General features: G+C 29.1%; 1 protein-coding gene across 1 annotated transcript in view; it reads right to left on the bottom strand.

Annotated features, from left to right (window-relative positions):
• The window catches only part of Rcd2 (Reduction in Cnn dots 2), a 92,471-nt gene that overhangs the window by 14,946 nt on the left and 61,206 nt on the right, over positions 1 to 16,319 (bottom strand). The window contains exons 7-9 of the mRNA XM_075357530.1: positions 14,388 to 14,642; positions 5,559 to 5,624; positions 527 to 685 (exon numbers count right to left, since the gene is read on the bottom strand). Of these exons, the coding sequence (XP_075213645.1) occupies positions 527 to 685; positions 5,559 to 5,624; positions 14,388 to 14,642 (480 nt within the window). The remainder of the gene's footprint in view (positions 1 to 526; positions 686 to 5,558; positions 5,625 to 14,387; positions 14,643 to 16,319) is intronic.

Raw genomic sequence — 16,319 nt, 5'->3', positions numbered from 1 at the left:
ACTATCACGCACACCTGCACTAAACAAAACAGTCCACCAAAGATAAGACACAATAACTAATAAACAAAACAGGTAACCACTACCTGTATTGTCTTACCAAAGTAGTAGCACACAAAAATAAACCTTATTGCCTACTGGCACAAGGATAAAAAACCACAATAGTCACAATAAAAAGACAATCCAATATCCAAAACTCATAAAAAATAGGAAAATCAAATCATACACTTGCCACAATTACCGATCCTACAAATCAAGAAAAAACCCATTAAACTAATCCAAAAGCCTAATAAACCATGGAGCACAAACAGAGATGTCCCAACGCTACCAATCCAACAACTCCTATATTACTTGATAAATCATTAATTTGCAATTTGTCCTTGACTCAATGCAATTTACATTAGTTTTCCTAAAGAAAAATACCTGTGCATTCATTTACTGTTAAATTAGATTAAGGTAAATACATACAAACAAAATTTAATATCATGTAAATTTGTTGACATATAAAAAAAAGTATTTTAAAATTTACCTGGGCAAACAGGACAGCATCCAGAAGTATTAAGAAGTTGTGAAGGGCAGTTGGTAGACGGACAAAGAAGAGGTGAACACATTTCTAGCCCTGCCATACAATAACACTGTCGACAACCATCAAACCAGACTTCACCGTCATCCCGAACTACTATTCCATCTATTACAGTTCATTAAAACATGTATACATTAGTCATCATATACATAGTGCATAAAAGTAATTGATTAAAAATAATAATTAACAATAATGTGTAATAGTACTAACTTAACTGCTATAAAATTCTGATCTTCCAACTGTTCCACTACAAACCAATTTCAGATGGACTGAGAGCAGATTGTCTTCATTTTCTTTTTTTTCCCCCTTGAATTTTTATTCAAGCAATTCTCTGATATCTTTAATACTGGAAGATAATTTTATATATCTTTTGTTAATTAAATTGCAAGAAATGTTATCGCTAAGAGGCACAAATAAACATCAGATATTTTTGCTATAAAATCTTTAAGATTTTATCAAACTCAACATGTGATAGGCACAATGATTTCTGTGTATGGGGCATTGATTCAGTTTAATTTTGGTAAAATCAGTAGAGAAGTCAGGGGGTATGCACTTTATGGTCTCTATATCTCAAAATTTTACTAAAGGAGTAGGTAAATCTTTTCACATAATTTAATGAACCTTAGGTTGCTGAAATACTTATTAGAACTCTTATAAATGAAAGGAGAAAAGCGTTTTTTTTACTTTTTGTCATTCCTGAACTTGTCATTCCTGAAACATTATTGAGCTAATTAGATAATTCCATTACATTAGTATGTCACTTTCATTATGCATTGTGAGGAATAATCACCACAATTTCTTTTTTTATCAAGTATTATTTAATATGTTTATTGTTTTACATGTTTTCAGACTGGATTAACTTATTTTTTATGAACTCTTGTATAAAGAGGATAATGTGTCCTGTATCTCAAATTTACTGAAAGAGTAGAATAGTTTCTTTACTTGCAAACATACATACTTTAATACCGCACTTACAATTCCTCGTAAGTAGTACTAGTGTGTGCAGGTAAAGCCAGAGTTGCACACCATTTCCAGTGAAGCCAAGAAAGTTAGGCAATTCTACTGCATTCTTTTATTGTACATACAGTACATAAATCAAGTAAACACCCTGGAATAACCAGGCGGAAGTCACAAACAGAACAGTAACCATAACTAAGTATCAAAGAGCACTAACAAAACAGATTTGGCCCAGCCACAAACTTTCAATCTCCTACATGAGAAAGCAACTATTGGCCTTCTGATCAACTCCAACATAATCCTGTCACATAATTTATCAGATTTTAATACCTGGAGAAAAATTAAAACTTATTTAAGTAATTTCAAGAAGTTTTTATATTCATCAAGGTTTCATCCATCTGAAAAATGATGAAACCTTTAAAATAATACTTCAAAATAATTGGGCTTAATGATACCATAAATTTACAATTTAAATAATAAATTATTTAATTAAATAATACACATGTAATCTTAACAATTTTAATTGTAGACCAGCGTTTCTCAACCTTTTCATCGCGCCCCCTCTCATACAATAATAATGTATTTTGATTATTTTGACACTAAAGCTACACTATGACCTTAATTACAAACGTTACAATTTACCAAGAATAAGTAAATTTACTGATATTTGGCAACACCAATCCACTGCATTGACAAAACCAGAATCGATGCCTCTCTATTGCTCTCTTGTGTTACATCCACCATATCAGACATTCTCACGACTTCACAAGAAGTTCTCTCGAACATTCTGGAACATCTGCGCAAACGTGTATAAATGCTGCACCTCGTTCAATTCCAGCCAGTCTCCAGCCAGTTTATTTGATCCTTCTATTGCTATAGAATCTATCATGAATGTGAATGTTGTAATTTGCATGTCAATTACAATTCACGATATTAAATATTCATTGCAGTAGATTTATACAAAATCGTGGATAAATATATAAGTTGGCATAAGCAAGCATTAAACGATAGTAAAGCATCAACAAGTGCACAGACAAGTATGGTTCCGAAAATATTCTCAATACTTAAATTTTGGGTTTACCAGTACTAAAGTAAATGAAGAAGAAAGGTCTCTGTGTGTCATTTTCTCAAAAATGTTGGCAGCAGAGAGCATGAAACCTAAACAACATTGAAAACAACAATGATGTTGCATGAAACAACATTGAAAATGCTTCCTAGCAAGTACATTAACAAACCCCGAAAATTCTTCAAATTAAAATCATATGAAAAGCAAACATCATTTTAAAAAAAAAACTTTCTGAATAAAAGAGCTTTACTTGCCTCTTACAAAGTTTTATATAAAATAGCCAGATGTAAAAATCCTCACACCATTGATGAAGAGCTTATTTTGCCAACTGCAACTGAGATTGTAGAAACTATATTTGTAGATAATTTTGTCAAACAATTGCAGTCCATACCTCTATCAAATGAAACTGTCCCATCGAATTGATGAAACAGCTGAAGATGGACAGCATCAGCTTTTCAGCTTATCTATGATTTTATAAATAATGCTAACATGAAGAGGAAAAATTGCATCGGAATATGCACCCATGGAGCACAAGACATTTTCAACTATACAAGTATTTGTGAATCAAAAATCTCCACTGTGTGTCTGGACACATTGCATGATCCACAGAGAAGCTTCCAAAAAAATGAGACCTGGTCTGAATATTCTGCTAACGACAGTTGTAACTGTAGTAAGTTATTAAAAATGAGAGGCCTAAAATCAAGAATCTTTTCTGTAGATGAATGTGTTAAAACTTACAAGGCTGAAAAACAACATGTGAAAGTTGTTTTTGTAACCACCGAAAATCATTTATCCATGCTGGCAAAGAATTTTAAGAAGTATGTTCTTGCTGACGATAACTTTGTAGCAAATTATGAGTGGGTTAGGGATCCATTTCAAAATATTCCCCAAGGACTCTCAACTGCCAAAGAAGAAATCTTCATACACTTCACTGCAAGTGGCGAATTCAAGAGACAATTTAGTAATAAATTACTGTTTAAAATTTTGGGCAGGGTTGGATGATGAACACTGAAAACTAAGCTGTACTGAAAGAGCATTTCATATACTGTTACCATTATCAACATCCTACCTTTGCAAAATCAGATTTTCTGCAGTAGTTGCTTTGAAGACAAAATACAGATCTCAGCTAAATATAGAAAAAGAACTCAGAGTATCTATTTAAAATATTAAACGTTCCTTTGAAAAGCTTTGGTCTGAGTTACTAATAATTATTAAATTTGCTTTTAATTTAGTATTGATAAGTTAATCATTAATGTTTTTTAATAATATTTTCTTTTTGATATGCTCGAGCCCCCCTTTAGTGTTATCATGCCTCCCTAGGAGGGCGCACCCCACAGATTAAGAAACACTGTTGTAGACAATTAAATGAATGACTAATGTACGTTAAACTGTATAATAACAAGACTACATATCATATTCAATAAAAAAATAAAAAAATTAAAGGATTAAAAACATTACAGAAAAATATTTTACATTCAAATGTAAAAAACTAAATTTAATTTGTTACTTAAAGCTTGCAATTTCTTATTTGTAATTTTGTTCAAGATTTCAGATATTTAAATTGCAGTTTTAGAAATAAATACTCAATTGATTTTTAAGAATACAATACATACTATATATACATACATACATACATATATAAGCATGAATAGCAGAAGTTCAGATAAAATATTAAAACTAGAGCTTCACCTGTACTTATTTATAAGACTTTCCAACTAACTAACAGTGTATTTATGTAATACATTACATGTTTCAAGATGCATAAAATTTCATATACTGTATTTGCTCAAATATAGGTCAATTTTTGAATTTAATTTTCAGGAAAAGAAGTTGGTGGAAATTCTTTTTCCACCAATAAGAAATTAATATCAAGAGATATAATATTAAGAGATTAATATCATAGTACTAAATTAATATTAGCATTATTTTATAATATTATATCTACTTGCTTAAACTTTATACCTAAATACCATCATAAAAAAAAGTAAAATTGTGTACAAGATTTTTAGTAAGAAATATTTTTAATGAAATAATAATCATTGCAATTTTTAATTTTTTTTATTTAAATTATTTTTCTGTATTTTCATGAAAAAAAATTTACTACTTCACAAAAATTTACTCATACCACATGAACATTTAAAATTGGTGCTATTATCTTCATCACTACTTCCATCTGAAAATAAAATATTTTCATTATTTGATCATCCTCTCGCAGAATATCATCTAATATATTGCTAATGCAATATTTCTTAAATCACTGTCTAAAGCTATCTGGTGTTATTGAGTTCCACGACTTAATAATCTACTCACATAAAAAGAGCCCATGGATGTTTTTTATTCTTCCAGTAGGAGTTAGCTGATGACTGATGCTTTGTATCCAACAAATTATATTTTTTTTTGTAAGATTATCTATAAAAGGGCTTGTTCACAACTACATCCAAAATGTGTAACTGTTAGTCGTAAGTCATACCACCAGGTATTATAACTAAATCAGCGTTGTTTTTTTACTTCCAATTTTACATTTTTGGTGAGATGACCCCTGGAATGACTCTAATATTAACATGGATCACTGTCTTCTAAGATCTAAGTTTCTGGACCAGATCTTTTAAGCCAATTTTTGACAAAGTCTCATCCATCCAACATTTTTCATTAATTACTTTTATTAATAATAATAACTGAAGGTAGTTATTACTATAAATATAAACTCTAACAAGTTCTCCATCACAAATAAACTAAAAAATAACTTAAAAGCCTGATCGAATCCAAATGCAAATCAGCTCTGCATATAGGTCAAATCCCCATTTTAAGAGAGAAAATGTATGAAAAAACCTTGACCGGCATTTATTTGAGCAAATACAGTAATTCTGAGAATGTTTCTTTTTTTATAAAAAAATATGCCAAAATATTCAAATCGATAGTATTCTTAAGTGGAAATTAGTAACATGAAATAGATACCTGAAGAGCAAACTTTTTCTTTCTGGACATTAAATGAAGTATTTGAAGTTTCACTTGATCCAAAAGCTGAAAATAGATAATATTATGCTATTAATATGTTTTAGTATTAGTTTTCAAAATAAACATACACTATACATATTTCCAGTCACAGTATAAGTTTTTTTTTTTTTAATTTTGTTGAAAACATAAAAAAAATATAAACTTATTAAGAAATAACAATTTACTAAACAACCATACTTTCTAGGATATAAGGAAGTTCAAATCAATAAGTTTTAACAAAAAATAATTATTTTTTGATTTAACCAATAGACTTTTTCAACAGATACTTAAACAAAATTTCATGTAGGAAAGAAGATTTAACTGTACCAGATAAAAAAATGAAAAATAGTAATGCAGCAAAGAAAATTTTAACTGGGAACATTCATTTAATTTATTTTTATGCAATTACGATATTTAATAAAAAAATAAATAAATAAATAAAACTATTTTTTTGCTACTAATACACTAATAATTGAAAGTCAAAAGTGAAGATGATCTAAGGAACAAAATACATTAGTCAATTTTTAATTTATGTTTTAGATCATAAACTACATTGCAGAAAATGAAATAAAAGTTTTATCCTTAATTTTTCTTTGCGTTTTTCACTCAGAAAACCCCCCCAAAAAAAATTAAAGTTAAAATTTATTTAATTTTCTATAATATAGTTTATGAACTAAAAAATAACTTACAACTTGACAGATGTATTTTGATCCATAGATCATCTTCAGTTTTGACTCAATTATTAATGTATGAACAGAAAAAAAAATGCAATGTTTTCTTTTAGTTCTCCATATTATAAATTAAATAAATACTGAAAATTTAAATACCAAAAGATATTTTTCTATAAGTTCTACTTCATTTATTCCAATTTAAAACTGGAATCAAATAACAATTTATACGCAAATATCTTTAACAAAGAACTTTACCAAGATCGCCATGGTAATTTTTTAAGCACCTCTAAGCTATATCTGAATTCTAGCCCTCAACCAATTCAAAAAGTCACAAATTCAGACATTTTTTTTAAGAGACTGAACACCTTTTAAACTTTAAGATGTAATTAAAAACTTCTTCCAATAAATGAAATAAATTGAAATAATAGTTAATACTTTCTGGCATTTTATAAATGGAAAATTATTCAATCAATCAATTCAATACCTGTTACCTTTTAGGAACTCCAAGAAAATACTTAAAAAGATCTCTAAAGCTTGTGTAATCCCCTTGGAAAATTTCAATAACCTACAACTAAAATTTTAGCAGTTATTGTAATGAACAGATTAATTGTGTGAGTGATATTTTGTGTTTATACTTGTAAATTCTAGGGATTTTAAAATGCAAGGAATAATTTTTAAAATATTCCTTCTCAATAAACAAAAGAATGGAGAACAAGTTTCTGTGTTTTAGTTCAATAAGTTAATAGTTGTGGTACATTTGTTGATTTGTTGGAATAAAGCCAATCGTGAACTTCGTCCTACTGTATTTTGGAATCAGTGATTATCATTGTTGTGTATAAATAGTTAATATTGACCTCAGTGTATTAATACCTCAGGGTACTTTAAATTTACATCAATCTGATCAGTATGCAAGATTAATAAGAAGAAAGTGGATAATGATTCTATTTCCATAAAATTCAGGGTCAGAGGACAAGGAGAAGAGGCAAACGATATTACCATTACACTATCTAACTTGCAAACAAATATGTTATGGATAAAAAATGAAATAAATTTATTGCAAATCGATATAAATACAGTTAAATATAAAGATGTAAATATTGGAAAGTCATTAATAATTGTGAAGAGAATTTGAACAACAAATAATTGAAATAAGTAAAAATGTATCTGAAAGTTAAAAGGAACTGTTGAAAATAAAGAAGGAGAATACGTCCTTAAACACTGTATTATAAAATGAATGAATTAGAGCAAACTGTTCACTTTAATGGTATTAGAATTCTAATACTCTCTTTAATAAGGATAAAGTATTATAAGGTTGTTAATGATAAAGTAAGAGAGATTACAAATTTTAATTTTAAGTGATTTAGTTGCAGGTAGCCAAGCCAAAATAATAATCTTTGGCCTCCCCACATTAGTAGTTCTAGAAAATTTTTAAATTAGAAATAAAGGGTTTTTTTACACTTAAGATGACTTATCAATTCACTTCATTTATCAGACATATTTTAAATGCAACCTAGAAAAATATTTTTATATAAGAATACACATATCTCTAGAATGTGCAAATTAGCATCATTTAGCTACAGAATATCTTAAGAACAATCACTTAAAATAGGTTTGGTTTAAGATAAATGTTTGTTAAGTTTAACGATAAATCACTAGTTGAAATGTGGTAGTCCTCAAGACTTGGTAACTTATGACATTTTTGTCAAAATATAGAAAGTGGATGCTAAATCTTCTGTAATGAATAGCATGATCCAAAATGCAGGGAAGAAGAAAATGTTAATAAATAAACACTTTAACAGGTCAATTCAGCAGTTTTTTTTTATTCTCCAAGAAGTCAGCAAACCAAGAAAGACAATATAGCCTGATGTTCAAAGGTTGTGTTATCTTATTGACAATAAGAAGTAATGAAGGGTCAGTCTGAACTAATTTATTGTCTTCATAAAAAAAAAAATTTTTTTAAATTAGAAATAAATTTTAAATTAAAATTAATTTTAAAAAAAAGAAAAAATGAAAAGTAGAGTTTTGAACTTTGATAGGAATAATTTGATTATTAATTAAGATTAGTAATGAATCTGATATCATTCAGCATTTGTATATTTTGTGAAACATAGATTTCACTGCAGAACTTTTATAAGCTTAATTTTCTCAATGATTTTTAAGTAATAAGTTTGCTTTTTTTAAGAATAAAAGTATTATAGGTATAGTTTGGGTATAATGATATTTTTAAAGATAGTTTAATGTAGCTATTATAGAGGCTTCAAGTTTGAAAAAATGGTAAATTTTTGTTAAAATAAAAATATTATAATGAGTTGTTTGTTACTGATTCTACTTACTGGACGTATTTTGTAGCTATATTTAAGTTAGAATTAAACGATAATTTCTTGAAATGTAAATATTAAAATTATAATCAGGGAGGGGGGATTTAATTTGTCATACAAAGGAGTTGAATTGTTGATTCAATGGAAATAAGAATTCTTTAGATAAATTCATTACTGTTAATAGAGAGGAAGTATTGAGATAGCTTAATTTTTTACTGTGTAATGGAAATTTCGGTGAAGATTGCCCTGCTAAATACACATCTATAGACCCTCAAGGCCAATGTTATAAATCTGTGGTTTGAATGAATCCATTACTGTTTGTTACTTGTTCAAATTTTGAGATTAACATAGTTTTTGGCAACTCTGATCATCTTATGACTATTCTAGGTTTTAGTTCCACAATTTAAAAAAGTAAAATATGATTAACAAGCTTTATTTAGTAAAAAAGAGATATTTTAGTTAGGTATCAGATTATTATGGAAGAATTAGGGAAAATTAATCTTCAAACTAGTTAAGTAAATGAACAATATGAAATAAATGATACTATGAAACAATCTAGCTTTATTAAAATTTACATTGTTAATAATGAAGGAAAAAGCATGAGGAAATCCTGGTTTAATGGAGAATATAATATGTTAGTTAAGAAAGAAATAAAGAATTAGTACAAAAGGTGAATCAAACCTCATTTGCAGATAAACAATTTGAAAAATTTCAGTATATAACACAGATATAACAAAAAATAGAGGATATGTAAAAATAATTTTTACGATCAAAAATTTAAACTGAGTAATTTTTATAGAACTGCAGAGTTTTGGAATAGTGCGAAGAGGAAAAGATGTCATACTGCTGAAGTTAATGCCGTTTCAAGGAAAGACCTTAAAGAGCTATACACATGCAGAATTGGGTGCCGAGAATATTATATTTTAGCATCATCCTGAATTGGATACTGTTAGAAATGAAAGAAATTTTTAAAAATACAAATAGCTAAAGTTTCCAGTCTAGTAATGCCGTAAATGAATGTCTTCAAAATTTCACTCTGATGTAGTTCCATTATTTATTAAATACTAATAATAAGATTTTGGAAGATGAAATGATGCCTGAAAAATGATGTATGATTAAGGTGAAAATGATTTTTAAAAAATACAATCACCAATAATAATCTTTTGAGATATTGAGGAATTTATTTAATTATTACATTGGTTAATGTTTACTAAGATACTGCACAATAGAATAATTGAATCGGGACAATAGAGTTATTACCTAAAGTGCAGATGGGAATTTGGATTGGAAGAGAACAAAATCTCCTTTAGCAACGGGATTTCACCTTAATCCCTTTAATCCAAGAGATTAGAGCAAAGAGAAGTATGAGATTAAAGTAAAGAGAAGTAATTGCTATTTTTACTGATTTTCATTGGGTGTTTGATTCTATTTCATTTGAAAGGCTTTGGGACAAACTAAATTCCAACTGGGTTGAATGGTAATTTGGAAAGGAATACACAAAAACTACATGAAAGTACTTCTTTTGTGGACATAGAATGAAATCAGAGTATGCCATGAAACCCTGAAGGAGAAAACTTTTACTATTTGACTTTTACAGCAAATATGAAGGAGTATTTTAAACAAAATGGTGTTATAGGTATTAAAAAAGTAAATGTACCTGCTTTATACAAAGCACTCGGTCTAATGGCTTAATCCTGGGCAGATGCTCAACATAAATTACAACTACTGTTTGGTTTAAAATCAGACACTCAGCGCTGCCTATGGGCAGCTTTAGTACTAAGAACATTCTGTATTCTAGTCGGTCGAAGTTGGACAGTCTTAGAGTAAGCATGCACGCCAGTACGGCCTCTGCATCATAGTTAAATATTGTTAATCTTATAAATATAGTCTATTTAGTTATCAATCAATGTGTAATAATTTTATGTATACTACAGTCCATTATTCTGCTACTACGTACAGCCCGTTAACATTGGTCCTCCGGGCCGGATCTTTTACATTGGTCGTCCGGGCCGGATATTTTTTTGTGTGTGCAGAAGATAGTTTGCGTATAATATATTGTAATATAGTATATATAGTTTGTAATATATCGTAATATAGTATATATAGTTTGTAATATATCGTAATATAGTATATATAGTTTGTAATATATCGTATAATATAGTTGCGTAATAATATCCATGTGTAATATAGTAATTACAAATCAACTTGGAATGCAGACATCGACCTTGGTGCTAAGTAAAGAGCCATTTCGTCATGACCTTCAAGCCAAGGAAGCTGCTACCCATCCCTTATCTTAATTGTTCCAGATAAGTAATTCAAATTGGGAATTTCAGCTCCTTATTTACGTCCCTATCTACGATATAGATTTACATTTACTTTCCTTCATTTGATCCCTTTATCATTCACATTATTATTTCTTACCGATTAATTCCATCCACATCGTCTATATTTTTAATAATTATTAATTTCTTATTTTCCTATAAATCTTTAATTTACGTTGATAGTTATATCTATAAGTATTTTATAAAAATTATCATTATGTCTCTTGAAGTAGAAATTACAACTTTGAAAAAACAACTAGGAGTATGGGCTATGTTAATTGACGGCTCAATTAACACGCATAAAAACATTTGTCGATAAATGTAATAATGAGACACCAAAAAGTAATATTAAAGTTAAATATGATGGAATGCCAAATATTTTAGATAATCTGAATAAAACACAGAGTTTGCTAGAAGTACAGGACGAGAAAAATTACGATACGCATTTAGAAGATAGGTTAGATTTTAAAGACAATTATTATAAAATTAGGGCGCAAATGGAAGAATATTTAAAGGAAACATCTGTTTCAGAAACCCAGCACTTCAACTCACACCAATCTTGCATTAACGAAAATAAACCTTCAGTGAAATTACCAACTATCAATTTACCTCGGAAAGGTAAAGTCGATAGATGGGTGGAATATACTGAAGAGTTATACGGAGGAAATGAACTAGAAAATGGTGTTATAGAGGAAGAAGAGGAAATTGAGGAGGATGAAATGGGAGAAACAATACTGAGATCTGAATTTAAGAGAGCATTAAAAGATTTAAATGGCAGAAAGGATCCTGGAATAGACGGAATACCTGTAGAATTACTGTGCAGTGCAGGTGAGGAAGCGATTGATAGATTATACAAACTGGTGTGTAATATTTATGAAAGAGGGAAAATTCCGTCAGACTTCAAAAAAAGTGTTATAGTCATGATACCAAAGAAAGCAGGGGCAGATAAATGTGAAGAATGCAGAACAATTAGTTTAACTAGTCATGCATCAAAAATCTTAACTAGAATTCTATACAAAAGAATTGAGAGGAGAGTGGAAGAAGTGTTAGGAGAAGACCAATTTGGTTTCAGGAAAAGTATAGGGACAAGGGAAGCAATTTTAGGCCTCAGATTAATAGTAGAAGGAAGATTAAAGAAAAACAAACCAACATACTTGGCGTTTATAGACCTAGAAAAGGCATTCGATAATGTAGACCGGAATAAAATGTTCAGCATTTTAAAAAAATCAGAGTTCAAATACAGAGATAGAAGAACAATTGCTAACATGTACAGGAACCAAACAGCAACAGTAACAATTAAAGAACATAAGAAAGAAGCTGTAATAAGAAAGGGAGTCCGACAAGGATGTTCCCTATCTCCGTTACTTTTTAATCTTTACATGGAACTAGCAGTTAATGATGTTAAAGAACAATTTAGATTCGGAGTAACAGTACAAGGTGAAAAGATAAAGATGCTACGATTTGCTGATGATATAGTAATCTAGCCGAGAGTAAAAAGCATTTAGAAGAAACAATGAACGGCATAGATGAAGTCCTACGCAAGAACTATCGCATGAAAATAAACAAGAACAAAACAAAAGTAATGAAATGTAGTAGAAACAAAGATGGACCACTGAATGTGAAAATAGGAGGAAAAAAGATTATGGAGGTAGAAGAATTTTGTTATTTGGAAGTAGAATTACTAAAGATGGACGAAGCAGGAGCAATATAAAATGCCGAATAGCACAAGCTAAACGAGCCTTCAATAAGAAATATAATTTGTTTACATCAAAAATTAATTTAAATGTCAGGAAAAGATTTTTGAAAGTGTATGTTTGGAGTGTCGCTTTATATGGAAGTGAAACTTGGACAATCGGAGTATCTGAGAAGAAAAGATTAGAAGCTTTTGAAATGTGGTGCTATAGGAGAATGTTAAAAATCAGATGGATGGATAAAGTGACAAATGAAGAGGTATTGCGGCAAATAGATGAAGAAAGAAGCATTTGGAAAAATATAGTTAAAAGAAGAGACAGACTTATAGGCCACATACTAAGGCATCCAGAAATAGTCGCTTTAATATTGGAAGGACAGGTAGTAGGGAAAAATTGTGTAGGCAGGCCACGTTTGGAATATGTAAAACAAATTGTTAGGGATGTAGGATGTAGAGGGTATACTGAAATGAAACGACTAGCACTAGATAGGGAATCTTGGAGAGCTGCATCAAACCAGTCAAATGACTGAATACAAAAAAAAAATTACATATTTGCTACAAAGGGCTGTGTCAGTTATCTGAAAATGATAAATTGATGTTTAACTTATTAGACTCCATTAAAAGGATATTGAACCGAGTGTGAGAAACTGATGTTTGGAATTTTTTAGTCCTACTACTGTATAAATGCAATTTCAAGATTTAGTAATTAAGGTAAACAACTCCTTAGTCAAGCAAAATATTAAGGGGATTATGGATTCAATAAATCACTGTACAGGTTTATTTATAAGTGCAATCTAAATAATCCTTCAATCAAAATCAAATGTGAACTAATGTCTTTGCAATTGAAATAATAAATCGGGTCTATAATCAGAGGAAATAAATTTTGATTGGATCCATTTTAAAGTTTCTGATTAGTTAATGATGAATGTGAAACTTTAATTTATTTTTATTTTAATTGTATGTATTAATCATAAGCATTTATTAGAAAAAGTACCTTAGTAAACATTTTTATTAAGATTTCAATGTAGATGAGAAATGAGACAAAATTATGAAATATAAAGTATTATTAAAACTTAAACAACTTATTTTAGCCATGTTTGAATCGGTAAAACTAAAATACTTTTTATTAAATTTGTAAGGTGTTAAGATTACAAGAGAATCAATTATTTTTTAAATGGCATTTACCAGTGAATTTGTTCGTGTTCTACTGTAAATGTTTTATAAACTTGTCAAATTGTTTAATTTAGCAAAATAGTAAAGAATATTATTTAATTCTTTATCTGAATTAAACACAAAGTGAAGTTTCAATTTTGTTTAGTTAAGTTAGAACTATGGTAATTAATTTAACATCTTATGTAAATTAGTATAGATCGAACAAGATTCTGTTTAAAGTTTACATTACATATTTATCAGTACATAAGTTTAAAAAATTATAAAAGTGCTACAGAAATTTATTGTAATTTCAGTAAATTAATCATGAAACAATCAATGTTCCCTGATATAAATATTATTTCAAACAGTCAAATCAAAATAAATTTGCAAAAATATCTAAAACATCTTCCAGGAAACATTCAAGCATACTTGGACTTTTATTTTTAAATTCTCTGTTTAATTTTAGCAGATAAATCAATTTTCATGAATACATAAAAAAAAATCATAAAAATTAAATTCTAACAATAATTTACAGAATATTTAAGCTATACACATAATTAAAATACTAAATAATCAATCAAAAAGATTCTGCATCACCCAGAGAAAAATAACTTAATCAATTATGTTGAAACACTTACGTAAGCATTTACAAATTGGACAATTATTTTGATTTGTCATTAATCCATGAGGGCATTTCTTTGAACATCCAACAAGAGGTTTACAAGAATCACATTTACACTGAGGACAACCTGACTTGTTTAGTCGGAAACCATGTGGGCAATTCTTTTTGCAGTTGGTCATTGGAGGACACAGAGTAGTTTTGGCACATTCACATAACTTGTTACCATTTTTATCTTCTGCATATCCTTGTGGACATTCTAGCTCACACACATCTGTAAAAAAAAATCTAAAATTACAAAGTTGCCTTAGAGTGAACTTTCTTGTTACAATGAGATGTCTTATAATATAAGACATATATATAGTATAAACAAATGTATTCACTTAAGCAGCAATTCTTTTGAAATGATTTTTATAATTATATTTGAAGTAAGAACACAGAACTGTTCAATATGACAACCAGTAAGAAGAAATTCACCCAAAAATATTTTTCCTTTTTCCCCATAATTTCAGAAAACTTTCCTACAAAAGCTACAAGTATAAGCAAAAATTCATAATTCCACATGATCAGTAACATATTACAATTGTACATTAGTCGTACAAATTGCTTTTGACAAAGTAAAATTAAAACTTTTGCAAAACAGCAGTCCATCACTGTAATGCAAAGGATTCCACTGAGGTTGGTAGTAAGCAATCACATATTATTTCACTTTAATTTTTTTACATCACTATGTTTTTATTCAAATAAAAGAATAAATATACAGAATAAGTGGATGTTTGCCTGCTGCAGAACAAAGGACTTTTTTCACCACAGACCACTAAATTGGTTAATTATACATTATTATTTCTTATGAGAAATCACATACGTTTCATTTTTCTCCAATTCATCTTAAAAACTTTTTTATTTCTAATTTAATTAAATGTCTAATTTTCAGAAATACATTTTTAAAACCTTTCTAGTTTTCCCATTGTCAATGTTACATTATATAACATAAAAATTAAAAAAAAATGTCTTTATTCCTAAACCTAAATTTTTTTAACATGTTTTTTCTTCATGAATAATCTTTTAGCTAGTGCTAACCTACTTTTAAATTATTCTTTAGTTTGTCCTTTCCATTCTTATTACCTAGTAAAATAATTTCTAAAATTCTAGAAAATTATGTTTATAGATCTTGATATTTATTTCATCATTGGCTTTCATTCATTACATTTTTCATTTCTTCTGTTTTAATTGTTTTTTAATTCAATTTCTCCATAAAGAAAAATAATATATGAGGTAAATTCTTAAAGTAAGGACCGTCGGCTTTTATTTAATATTAGCGGGTCTGAAGACAGTTTCATGCATGCAGGGGCATCTGTCGGCTATTTACAAAGCCACTGCAGTTTTTGTTTTCATTCGATAGTCGTTTGCCTGCCAATAAATGCAGATCGCAATGTCCAGGACAGTCATTTCTCCCGCTGGTTCTGAAGTGTGCAATGTGATTCAATTTTTGTTGCAAAAGGATCTTCAGCTGCTGAAATTCATCGGGAGTTGTTCCTAGTATATGGACCTACAGTAATGAGTAAAGGAAAAGTTAGACAATGGTGGTGAAACTTTAAAAATGGCCACACAAAATGCATGACAAAGAGCAAAGTGACAGGCCCAGTATTCAGACCGATGAAATCATTGAACTTGTGAACCAAAAACTGCAATGTAATTGGCGATTGACAATTATTGCTTTGGCTGATGAATTTCCTCATGTTGGACATACCTTATCTACATACACTATTGTCAGAGAAAAGCTCAGATATCACAAATTGTGTGCTAGGTGGGTACCAAAAATGCTCATCAACCAACACAAAAAGCAAAGAATGTGCAGTGGACGAGCATTTCAACCACTATCAACAAGTTGGAGATGATTTATTTTCCCACATTTTTACGAGCGATGAAATGTGGATATTCTACACCAATG

This window comes from Lycorma delicatula, chromosome 2 (genome assembly GCF_047948215.1).
Source record: "Lycorma delicatula isolate Av1 chromosome 2, ASM4794821v1, whole genome shotgun sequence".
Lineage (NCBI taxonomy): Eukaryota > Metazoa > Arthropoda > Insecta > Hemiptera > Fulgoridae > Lycorma > Lycorma delicatula.
Note: the sequence above shows the minus strand (reverse complement) of the source record. Positions and strands in the feature narration are given on the sequence as shown.